Source organism: Bombyx mori, chromosome 15, assembly GCF_030269925.1.
Source record: "Bombyx mori chromosome 15, ASM3026992v2".
NCBI classification, from domain to species: Eukaryota; Metazoa; Arthropoda; class Insecta; order Lepidoptera; family Bombycidae; genus Bombyx; species Bombyx mori.
In genome coordinates this window covers 10,634,870-10,647,232 of record NC_085121.1, presented here as the reverse complement: position 1 = coordinate 10,647,232, position 12,363 = coordinate 10,634,870, and the positions used below count along the sequence as shown (strand labels likewise).

General features: G+C 32.6%; 1 protein-coding gene and 1 long non-coding RNA gene across 6 annotated transcripts; one reads left to right on the top strand and one right to left on the bottom strand.

Moving 5' to 3' along the window:
• Nucleotides 1-609: 609 nt before the first annotated feature.
• LOC101746748 (O-glucosyltransferase rumi homolog) lies at nucleotides 610-11,632 on the bottom strand. Of its 3 annotated transcripts, XM_004924623.4 has the most exons (7): nucleotides 11,598-11,632; nucleotides 4,654-4,848; nucleotides 4,158-4,342; nucleotides 3,376-3,567; nucleotides 3,146-3,276; nucleotides 1,776-1,923; nucleotides 610-1,045 (listed from the first exon to the last, which is right to left on the bottom strand). In XM_004924623.4, exons 2-7 carry the CDS (start codon nucleotides 4,778-4,780, stop codon nucleotides 626-628), a joined length of 1,203 nt encoding a protein of 400 aa, XP_004924680.1. In that variant the 5' UTR covers nucleotides 4,781-4,848; nucleotides 11,598-11,632; the 3' UTR covers nucleotides 610-625. The 3 variants fall into 3 exon arrangements, with proteins under 3 accessions (XP_004924680.1, XP_062528632.1, XP_021202646.1); XM_062672648.1 differs by lacking the exons at nucleotides 4,654-4,848; nucleotides 11,598-11,632 and adding an exon at nucleotides 7,689-7,776; XM_021346971.3 differs by lacking the exon at nucleotides 11,598-11,632 and having other exon boundaries at nucleotides 4,158-4,359; nucleotides 4,654-4,795.
• Nucleotides 5,156-9,574, top strand: LOC134200208 (uncharacterized). Of its 3 annotated transcripts, none has more exons than XR_009975029.1 (3): nucleotides 5,317-5,489; nucleotides 5,577-5,864; nucleotides 6,531-9,574. It is a non-coding gene; the product is annotated as an uncharacterized LOC134200208 (long non-coding RNA). The 3 variants fall into 3 exon arrangements; XR_009975030.1 differs by having other exon boundaries at nucleotides 5,422-5,436; XR_009975028.1 differs by having other exon boundaries at nucleotides 5,156-5,864.
• Nucleotides 11,633-12,363: the final 731 nt, after the last annotated feature.

The window sequence follows — 12,363 nt, the reverse complement described above, 5'->3', positions numbered from 1 at the left end:
CGCGCGCGTTAGGAGCGCCTTGGATCGTCCGGTGTGGATCCGGCTATTGAGATTTTCGATAACACGTGTCTCGGTAGGCAGCGGCTTGGCTCGGCTTCTGGCATTGCTGAAGTCCATGAGCGACGGTAACCACTCACCCACTTACCTTCGTCTACCTGGGAAACCTGGGAGACCTAACAACTCAAGAGCAACTGGTTCGCGAATGAATCTACTAACGGATCGGAATCGCGACCGCTGAGAAGACCCGGCGAGAAACTCAGCGTGCTGATGCATGGTTAGGTTGCACGTCGACGTCTTTGTAGAGTTCGACGAGTACGGTTACCATAGGTCTCCCTTGGAGGCGCGCGGGATATGTTAGCAAATCCCACCGCTCCTGGCTATAAACCCTTGCTCGCCCACCTTTCTTTGTGAAACTGGAAAGGCCTCCAGGCCACCAGTAATCTCTCAATCATAAAAAAAGAAAAAAAAAATATGGCCTCTTTGTATGCTCTTTGTTGCTGTTCTCACTCCAGATTTCGGACATAGTACCATTACGGTAAGGCATACATACATGGCGCGCCAGTAGTTATAATAAATCGATGTTATGCATACAATAAATGAAAACCAATCCAAATCTTATACGAAATTATATTTCTATCAGATCTTTATCTTTTACAACTTTATATTTTATTAGTTTAGAATATTTCTTCAATAATATTTGCCAATAACATTTCACATCATCATCATCTAAGTTTTCCCAAATATGTTGAAATCCCCTATCTGCTATTTCCTTTGCAAGTGCATCCTCAGCTTTAAAGAATTCTATGACTTGTTGAATTTCATCTTTGCTTGCCTTTGGGCTAATTGGTATATAATGCACCCAAGGCTTCAGTGACGGATAGAAGAATTCTAGCCATTCATCACCGACATGAAAAACCAAGGATTTGCATAGAAATAAATGTTTAAATCTGAAACTAGCTGCTACGCCTCTGTAGTTAAACAGATATTTATATTTGCAATGATCTTCAAAGGACACTTCTGAGGCGGCAGGAGCATGTAGTGTATCCTGAAAATTTTAAGAGTTATATATATATTGACATGTGCATAATGCTATGTAGATAATGCTGCTACTAATGGTACATAGGCCAGTAATTAATAATTAGATGTAATATAGTTTTTAGTGCTCCTATTACAATTTTTATAAACTTGAATTACGATATTATTGCGAGCAGAAACATGCCTATGCATAATAGTATTCCTACTATTATAAATATTTTTACCATGAAGCAATCATAGGTTTTAAATAAGTTTTAATTGGAAAGTCGAAATAGTCATTATATGTAAACTACATTATGACGGTGTTCAAATGCCGCAGTCAGATACCAATTTTATTAATAAAATACGTCTTTGGTTCAGAAATAACATCCTTAATGAAGAAATGGCAACATTTAATATAAATCAAACTCGTCAAAATTATAATTTGTGTAATTATTATACAGTTGATATTTCGATCTTACGCTTAGGCATAAGGTGGATGCCGGCAGTGAGTATGGAGTTTATGGGCTGTGGTAATCACTTTATACCAGATGGCCGTAAAATCGTCCAGGACAATAAAACCACTATGGTTAATTTTAAACAATCAGTAACTTAGGGTAAGTATATTAAGTTGGCACATTATGAAGTAACTAAAAATAATTTAAATATAATAGAATATCCTAAACACTATGATGGCCATGAGCTGCCAAGACTGCCCAGTGTACATTATATGTAATAATATTGTTTAGAAAGTTACATACTGCATCTGACTTCCAAGCCTGATTCTTGGTATATTGTGCATCTACAAGATCAGGTTTAGAACGAGATAGTAATATTAAAGCATCTCTTTCTTCACTAGTTCTTGAACCTCGGAAGAATGCTTTTGCTTTTTTCTTATCCCAAGGGCTCCTGTGAATCAATGATTTTTGTAAGATAAATGTAATATAAAAATAAAAATGAATGTTTGTAATTAAAGTACCTCAGAGATTTGCAAGAAAAAAGGCATTTTTATGTAAAATTGTTTATTCAGAGACATTAACTATAAACTGAAAAAACCAAACCTAATCCAAAATACTAGAGCCGTTCCCGGGATGTACGATTTTTTTTTTATATGAGTTGTTTTGTTTTAATTGTTTAAATGTTACATTTAAAAATATATTTTCAGAAAATTATTCATTTTGTCTAGAAAAACAAACACTAATCAATAGATCCAAATTACTAGAGCTGTTTCCGGGATGTACGATTTTTCTTTTTTACATGAGTTGTTTTTTTTTAATTGTTTAAATGTTTTTTAAAAATATATTTTTTGAAAATTATTAATTTTGTCAAGAAAAAACAAACCCTCAATTTTCAGATGTCGAAATTTTACATACATACTGCATATTTTGTTTTTACAAAAAAATACTTTTTATTATTGCATTTGATGAAAAATTTGAAGTTCCCTTGGAGTTAGTGATTATCGTCATCATAATCATAGAACAATGTTCCTATTGTTACCAAACTGGAGACATGAGTTCAATCTCTAATGTATTGTAATAAGAACTACCTTTTTCATCAAACTGAAATGCATGTCGCAGTAGGGTTCATACTCTTGAACCATGCATAGCCACCAAAGTAAAAATATATCCATATATGTATTTAGAATTTATGTTTGTCTTTTTTATATTAATTGCGGAAGTTTATTTATTTATACTTGGCACAGAAAATAGTTATTTTTTATGTTTTCATCTTCGACCAATAATTTCACGAATGATTACTTTAATTTTACAACATGTTATTATTATGCAGCGTTTGTGGTCTTGTCAATGAGACTCTATATGGGTACATACACAATAAGAATTATTCAAATCTTGTGGTATATACATGTTACTTCTTGTGGAGATGCAGTAATGATGAAGTGGTCTACAACATAATTACCACTCTTGTCATAAAGAATGTGACATATTCATATCTAGAAGATGCTAATGGTAGGGCTCGAATCCTATAAATATAAATTTACAGTAATATTGTTGTGCATCATTGCAGAGGGGGTAATTTAAAAGGTTTTTAGCTTTGGGAATAGTTCTCCTCCAAAATGTTTAAATGTTTTTAAAGTTATATTGAATAAAATAAAACTAATTACTGGTCATACTTTTTGGCTGCAAGGGAAATTGATTTTCTATGTTCATCCCATCGTCCTATACCCGTGGGGTATAGTGCTATGGCTGGCCCTCCTTCCCAAAAGCTCCAAGCAGGATACATAATATCATAATAGTCTTGTGTCTGAAATGTAAGAAAAGAACATTTTTATTGTTTCAAACTATCACTCACATACTTTTATTCTCGAAAATCACAGGTTTAATGAGATAATAAATAATTGACCTTACTAAAAGAGAGCACTGGTGCTTTTTTTTGGCCCCAAAGTTTGTTAACTTGTGGCCAATCTCTAGTATTAATGGATACTTCCATATTTGAGAGCTTCTTTAAATTCAAAGATTTCATATAATGTTCAACACCAGCACACCTGGCTGGAAAATGGCAATTTTCCTCTCGGTACAACTTGCCATCTATGACCTGTAAATTTAATTAATAAAGGTTAATTTTTAAAAGTATACCTGTGCAGTAAGTATGTATATTGGTATGGGTACTTGTTCTCCTTTTATAAAAATAATTATCAAACATGGGTATATAAAAATTTATGCACACATCATTTCATTCACATTTTGTCTTCTTCAATCTGTGCCTGCCAAATACTTAGTGTAGGTTCAAATGCACTCCATTCTTTTCGATCTCTTGCCTTTCAGCAAGTCCCTACCAGCTATATTGACCAGGTTGTCGGTCCACTTCATTGGTTGTCTGGCCATATTATGATGACGTTCACATGTTACTCAATACTCAAAAAGTTCACATTATGCTATTTCTTCAGTTTTAGTGAGCCACAATGTATTGAAATAGTACATTGTGCACCAAGGAAGAAAAGTAGGACATTTTCCCCCGCGTGTAAAATTGCCACCCGAATTAAGGAGTTATATGGGAAGCTGTATGTGGTTACTGATACCCAAAATAAACGACTGGGAAGCAGTGCCTTACAATCAATTATTTTATTAATCAAAAACAGACTATTATTATTAAAGTCCTTGGACATATTTTTTAAATAGGAATACCTGGTACTTGGTACCCTTTGCTCGAGCTGAGATGAACATTTCATTGGTTATACCATCCTGGTATGGAGCCAGATCACTATCAATTACTGATCTATGACAGCTACAATTTTCTTTCTTGCAAGGAGCATATTGTTCTAAGGCTCGTTTTATTTCATTCTTTAAGTTAGAAGTCCACTCATTTACATCTGTTCACAATAATATACTGTAAGTATAATGCAAGAAATATAATTATTAGATTTATATTTAAATATTATTTATTAGGAGGGTGGGGTGGGCGTCTTAAAACATAATAGGGATTTCGACCTCATGTTTCTTGGTGCGTTTAGCGGCATTAAAGGTGTGATATTTACGGACTCTAGTAACCAGTGTACTTCAGTGAGCCATGAGATAATTCAGCCATCTGCCAATTAAAGGAAATCAATAAAATAATATACGTTTCGAACGAAATTGATTTTTTTAATAATACATAGTGATTTTATGGGGAAGAATTTTTTACCTCTACTATATTTATTTTTATCTTCTTTACACGTGTTTTCGGCGCCGCTGCAATAATGTTCACAAAAATAGCAGCTAATAGTACATAAAACAAAATATAAGATAATAAGCGACGGTCTATCTAACATTTTCCTTCCTTTTTTTGTACTTTTGATAATTTTCAGAAAGGTTCAGTTACTTTTAGCAAAATATTGTGGGGTGAATGAAGTTAGCCCCTCAAAAAAAATTTTTTTTCCTGTTTTCTACTTATTTTCTATTAATTCGTTTGTTCATCATTTGTTCTTGATTGTTCATTGTTAATAATTGTTTGTTCCCCATTTATTTATTTTAAAAAAAATATTAAAAATATATCTAAAAGTTAGCCCCTCGATTGCAATTTTTAATATTTTTTCGTCCTTAATTACTCGTAAATATTCATTTTCGATTGTTCTTATATAAAATACGTTTGTTCTCTTTCGAAATTACTCATTTTTTGTTTAATTAATTGTATTAGTTGAATAAATGTATACAAAATATGTGTACTGCGCATGCCATAAGTGTATAATCTATGGCGCATGCGTCAGCCGTCAACTATAATGCCTAAACTTTCTACGCGGTTTTAATCGTGAAAAAAAAACAATTATAAATCCTGAAGGATCGATTAATTGGTATACAGTTTAATTAAAAAAATAAATAAATAAAATAATGTGCATTCGCGTAAAGTTAGACCAAATACATTTTTTCCATCCTCCTATATACCTATCGCTATGAAGGTATAAAAAAGATAGGTTAAGAGTTCACATAGGTAATATAAACAAATAAGTAAATATGTTCATTATTTATCTTTCAAGAGATAATGTAGGTATACATTATAATAACATTTTGACACAGTCGAAATTATATTCCTAACATTAGTAATATAACATTTTAATATTTTTTTTATAGGTTATGTATTGAAATTGTTGGAAAATTATTTCATGTTTTAGCTGGAAAACTACATGGAGAATTATATGCAATACAAGATAATGAGCTCCATTAAATGAATTCGAATGAAACCAAACTGTTTACCATCCAAATTCGATTGTCGGGCAGATAGAAAACGAAAATTCACTCATAGTGAACCTCGGCCTGCATTTGTGAAACGGCAAAGACTCACTATTATCAAGGAAATTGAAGAGACGACTAAAAATGAGATGTGTCGTATTATTATACCTTTGCCATCTTGTAGTCAAGGTAGGTGTAACTGTCAATAATTAGTTACACTCACAGATATCCTAATCAAATAACAATCATCATTATCCTGCCCTTTTCCCAGTCACCTGGGGTCGGCGCAACATGTTTTCTCCTTCCATACTCTTCTATCATATACCATTTCTTCGCTCACTCCCCTCCTACCCATATCGTCTTTCACACAATCAATAATATCAATTATAATATCAGATAACAATAATATAATAATCAAATAACAATATCAGAAAAAATGAGAATAGTTAGTTAGTTAGTGGAAGTAGCCAAAATGGGCAAGTGGATCTCAGTTCCTATTACATGAGGTACTAGGAAGTTTGTGAAAATGAAAATTTATCACAGTGTAATATCACTTACTTACTTTAACAGTGAAGGAAAACATTGTGATGAAACCTGCACACCTAAATGTTCTTAGGATTTTCTTAGGTGTGTAATCCACCAACCAGCACTAGGCCAGCGAGGTGGACTAAGGCCTAAAAACCCTCTCAATGGTAGTGAAGGCCAGTGTCCAGCAAGGGGATATATTATATGGGCTGATGATGATGACTAGGAAGTTAAATACTACTACTACTACTACGACAGTACACATATAATCCTATATATTTACAAACTATACGTTTGTTGGAAATTGCTAACATGATTTCATATTTCCAGATGTCCAGCCACTTGAAAATAGGTGTAGTAATGACAAAGCTATCCAAGTAGCTCCAGCACAGGAACACAAAGGCAAGGCAAGTGTGTATTGCCACATCACCCCTTAATATATCTGAAGCAAGTATAAGTAAACAATCAGAACCAGCAAAAAAAAAACTGTTGTTCCTGAGGACAAATTTGACAGTGATGAGTCAAATGCACCAGCAACAGAAGGATCAACTGTTGACTATGAGTTATCTCTCTATATCTCCACTCCATCAAAGACTTGTGCACTTCAGACTATAGCTCTCAAGAAGACTAAAAAGTTGAAAAAATGAATGTGTTAACAACTTTATCTAAAGTGAAAAATAAACAACGTTTATATATTGGTCTTCCACAAGAATTATGTTTCATAATAGGCTTGATTGAGAAACATACAAATGTTTCTGAACAAAATATTATATTATGTCTGATGAGAATAACATTAAATAGAACATTCTCTCAATTGGCTGATGATTTCGATTTATCTGTAAGTCAAGCAAGCAATATATATATAATATATTTTTCAACAAACTCCCAGAAATTGCAAATGTAATATCACCCCTTGTTAGACTATAAAAAAAACAATACAATAAATATATATGCAGGAAGGATAATTGATGTCAACTTGGTGGAAAATAGAAAGTTTTTAGATAGTTTGCCACCTACAAAACTCTTTAATTAAATAACAAAGTAATCCTTACTTATAAATAGGAAGTTTTGTAAGTATTTTCACTCTTCATTCAAAAACTACTGAACAGATTTTAATAAGACTTTTATGCTGGTCTTCTATGGCTAGCAACTCATTATTATTTTGATTCTGTTTTCCACAAATGTGCTAAATATGGGCTTATATATATGAAAAGGAATAAATATTAATGTTATGTAACCTTTGTACCTGTATGTTAAGAATAATTTTTAATAAAACTTAATTTAAATTGAAATATTATTTTTATTAAATGACATTCACTTTGTACACATCAATATTTTGTACTCCCTAAAAGGAAAATAGGTATAAAGTTTTTTTTAAATATTTAACATTACATTTTTGTGTAAGATTAGAAAATTGTTATTCTTCCAAAAAGAAACTACATTATCTAACAACTGTGCAACTTACTCGGAATCAAAATCAATACCTACTAATTATAGTGACCTGATTAGTTTTTTCAAAGTTGCTGGATGCTACACAAAAGTAGCAAGTTTTACTTTTAGCACAATACATATGCATTTGAACTTGTCAGTGTGACCAGATTTAGCAGAATTCTGCGATTTTAGCAGAATTAGACCCCCAATTTAAGGTTTAGCAGATTGTGTTGCAGATTTGAAAATAAGGAATTTTTTGGCTGAATCTCATAAAAACTTCGCAGAATTGTAGCAGGATTTGACATCTAACTGTGTTTCATATTTAGTCATTCGGGTAGTTGCGCTAAAAATATTTGAGGAATTTTACCTTTGTAAAACAATGTCAAGTTTTTCTTCCAACAATGCCAGCACTCAAGCAAATTTTAGGGGATTCCCCGTTAAATGTTTAGCTTTGAAGTTGTGTGTAGTGTTCAATGAACACTGTTTACATATTTCCTAAATAGTGGTCGACCATCGTCACTCAGTTGTGTAATACTCGTAATTTGCAATTTCTTGATCCGCAAAACGGTTTATACAAAGAATTCACAAGTTTGGCCAGAACTGTTTCTAAATTTCCTAATTTGGTTAAAGAATCTAACATGCAAGCAATTGACTCCGAATATCGGGAGGTTAAATTAGACAAAACAGTATCCAAACTGTTAGAATCTGGAGGAAGTTCTAATCCCACACCTATGAGTTTGAACACAAAAATGTTTTGGGGCCACATTTCAAAAATGACGAAGGCTGATAGAACTAAGTAGTATCCGCACTTGGTTGATTTTGCAAAGGCCATGATGATTTTGCCTATGTCTAATACAGCTTGTGAGCGCCTATTTTCTCAAATAAGCAACATAAAAAACACTTGCGGAACAAATTTAAAAATGAACATATTGCAGCAATTCTACATGTCAAACAGGCAGTTAAAGAACAAGGTGGATGCGTCAATTTTACGCCATCAAAAAATATGGTAAAGGCAGCACAAAGCCCGACAGTTCCATATAAAACATGGGCGCCACAGAAATTTTGAAGTTATAATTTGTTAATAAATATTTGAAATTGCCTTTTTTTGTTCTTTTAAATCCTCGTAAAAATGATGACCTTATCTATTAGCAGAATTTTGGAATTATTTATAGAAACTAAGCAGATTTTAGCAGAATTTATACGAGCAACTGGCATAATGTTCGATTTAAATCTGGTCACACTGGAACTTGTGCATAATATCTTTCTTTAATTTTTTTTTGCCTTTTTATTTATGGAAACATAGCTTGCTTGTTTGTCACTTGCTTGTTTGTAGATCTATCAAAAAAACATAATTTATGTTTTTTTTAGCACAGTGGGCAATAACCTATTATTCATATTAATTATATACGGCGCGGCGATGCGAAAATTCATTACTGAATTATTTAAAAATGATAGGCATAATATAATATTTTAATTCGCGATCTGTTTATAATTTTTAATATATGATTTAAAAATAAGTTATCTTTAATATTTTTAATTTTGTGATTTATGGGGTGGTCACAGTCATTATTATAAAAATAGAAATTTTGAGGAAATATAAATGTTTAATACAAATTATTTTAATCGAAATAAATTCATATCAATCCAAATTCATATTTGAACTATGAAAATTGTATGGTATGTAAACAGAAATATATTTTATAATTATAATGACTATTTATTCCATGCAGTATCGGTTAGAGAAGCTTGCACAGCTTCTCTAACCGACACTGCAACTAGAATAAAGTCTAATAAAGAATAAGAATAAACTTTTCTTCGAAGCTCAATTCTACAAGGGTATTCAATCAGATAGCTATCTATCTGTCGTTCCTGTATGAAATTTTGGTATGTCGAAATCTTGGATAAATCCAGCAAAGCTAAATAAAGTATTTACCTAAAAAATATGTTTATGCTTAAAGTCACGTGTTTATGTTATTCGAAAGTATTAAGCTCCAAGCAGCATTTAGCTCCAACTAAATTCATTAAGAACCAATTTTTCAATCGATGATTAAAACAACATTAATACTGAGAATGAATATTTATTTATAAAATACACATATGTTTTGACCACGAATTTTGCACGATAATTTAAATTAATATTCATTAATATTAATTTAAATAAATATGAATTAATCTTCTTCTTCTATAACCCATAGTCAACAGTTGATCCTTCTGTTGCTGGTGCATTTGACTCATCACTGTCAAATTTGTCCTCAGGAACAACAGTTTTTTTTTTTTGCTGGTTCTGATTGTTTACTTATACTTGCTTCAGATATATTAAGGGGTGATGTGGCAATACACACTTGCCTTGCCTTTGTGTTCCTGTGCTGGAGCTACTTGGATAGCTTTGTCATTACTACACCTATTTTCAAGTGGCTGGACATCTGGAAATATGAAATCATGTTAGCAATTTCCAACAAACGTATAGTTTGTAAATATATAGGATTATATGTGTACTGTCGTAGTAGTAGTAGTAGTATTTAACTTCCTAGTCATCATCATCAGCCCATATAATATATCCCCTTGCTGGACACTGGCCTTCACTACCATTGAGAGGGTTTTTAGGCCTTAGTCCACCACGCTGGCCTAGTGCTGGTTGGTGGATTACACACCTAAGAAAATCCTAAGAACATTTAGGTGTGCAGGTTTCATCACAATGTTTTCCTTCACTGTTAAAGTAAGTAAGTGATATTACACTGTGATAAATTTTCATTTTCACAAACTTCCTAGTACCTTATGTAATAGGAACTGAGATCCACTTGCCCATTTTGGCTACTTCCACTAACTAACTAACTATTCTCATTTTTTCTGATATTGTTATTTGATTAGGAGATCTGTGAGTGTAACTAATTATTGACAGTTACACCTACCTTGACTACAAGATGGCAAAGGTATAATAATACGACACATCTCATTTTTAGTCGTCTCTTCAATTTCCTTGATAATAGTGAGTCTTTGCCGTTTCACAAATGCAGGCCGAGGTTCACTATGAGTGAATTTTCGTTTTCTATCTGCCCGACAATCGAATTTGGATGGTAAACAGTTTGGTTTCATTCGAATTCATTTAATGGAGCTCATTATCTTGTATTGCATATAATTCTCCATGTAGTTTTCCAGCTAAAACATGAAATAATTTTCCAACAATTTCAATACATAACCTATAAAAAAAAAATTAAAATGTTATATTACTAATGTTAGGAATATAATTTCGACTGTGTCAAAATGTTATTATAATGTATACCTACATTATCTCTTGAAAGATAAATAATGAACATATTTACTTATTTGTTTATATTACCTATGTGAACTCTTAACCTATCTTTTTTATACCTTCATAGCGATAGGTATATAGGAGGATGGAAAAAATGTATTTGGTCTAACTTTACGCGAATGCACATTATTTTATTTATTTATTTTTTAATTTTTTTAATTAAACTGTATACCAATTAATCGATCCTTCAGGATTTATAATTGTTTTTTTTTCACGATTAAAACCGCGTAGAAAGTTTATAGGTTTCCTACTTCAATGGTTTAGGCATTATAGTTGACGGCTGACGCATGCGCCATAGATTATACACTTATGGCATGCGCAGTACACATATTTTGTATACATTTATTCAACTAATAAAATTAATTAAACAAAAAATGAGTGATTTCGAAAGAGAACAAACGTATTTTATATAAGAACAATCGAAAATGAATATTTACGAGTAATTAAGGACGAAAAAATATTAAAAATTGCAATCGAGGGGCTAACTTTTAGATATATTTTTAATATTTTTTTTAAAATAAATAAATGGGGAACAAACAATTATTAACAATGAACAATCAAGAACAAATGATGAACAAACGAATTAATAGAAAATAAGTAGAAAACAGGAAAAAAAAAATTTTTTGAGGGGCTAACTTCATTCACCTAATATTGTGAATGCTGATTCGGTGTTTACCATTTATTTTTTGTTTATCCATCCGACAGACGAAGGGTACAAAACCATATGCAGCCAAATTTTTAGTAACAACAACCAAGCCTGTGTGTGTTTATGAAAAGTGAAACGGAGCGGAATAAAAACTAAATTCTGTATATATAATTCAAAGAGGTGAGATAAAACAATCGTTGGTGTTGAAATGAAATAATACTCTATAAAATGGTGTGAATTTGCTGATAATTCAATGGTCTTTTTAGAAGAGCCTGAAAAGCCACATACAATGATTTAATTTAATTTTTTCACACTTGTACACTTTTACAGATGTTAAACAGAGAATAAGCCAAAAAGTAATGCCACTTAACACCATATGATCCGTCAGCTCGTTCACCTGTTTTTATAATAAATAAAATAAACTGTCCAATTTGGGTTGTATGCATTTTCTCTTACTTCTATGATCTCCATATTTGTTTACCCACAAGGCTCACTCGTTGCCCGGTCATCGTTCTCGTCGAACCCGTCACTTGCGACGAAGGGCAAGTGACGGGTTCCTATTCCTTCCCTTTCCTCTTCCTTGTTCGGGGTGAATCTTGATGATACCTGGAACATGCGGAGCAGACGTGCGTGCAAGCTCGCGGGACGTGATTGTTTGACGGGGGTATAGGGAGACCCAGTGAAACGGTGTTCGCCGCCGCCCGCCGGTCAGTTGGGGACCTGAACCCGGGTGTCACTACTAAACTCCGCCCCGGGAAGCTGTCCCGCCAACCGGT

Bases quoted from the DNA above. Each gene is read 5' to 3' on its own strand.
- LOC101746748 (XM_004924623.4), bottom strand. From the start codon at position 4,780: ATGTTAGATAGACCGTCGCTTATTATCTTATATTTTGTTTTATGTACT. The intron at 4,343-4,653 runs GTAAAAAATTCT...TATTGTGAACAG, and splicing joins TAAAAATAAATATAGTAGAG to ATGTAAATGAGTGGACTTCT. The intron at 3,277-3,375 runs GTCAATTATTTA...CTTACATTTCAG, and splicing joins CAGTGCTCTCTTTTAGTAAG to ACACAAGACTATTATGATAT.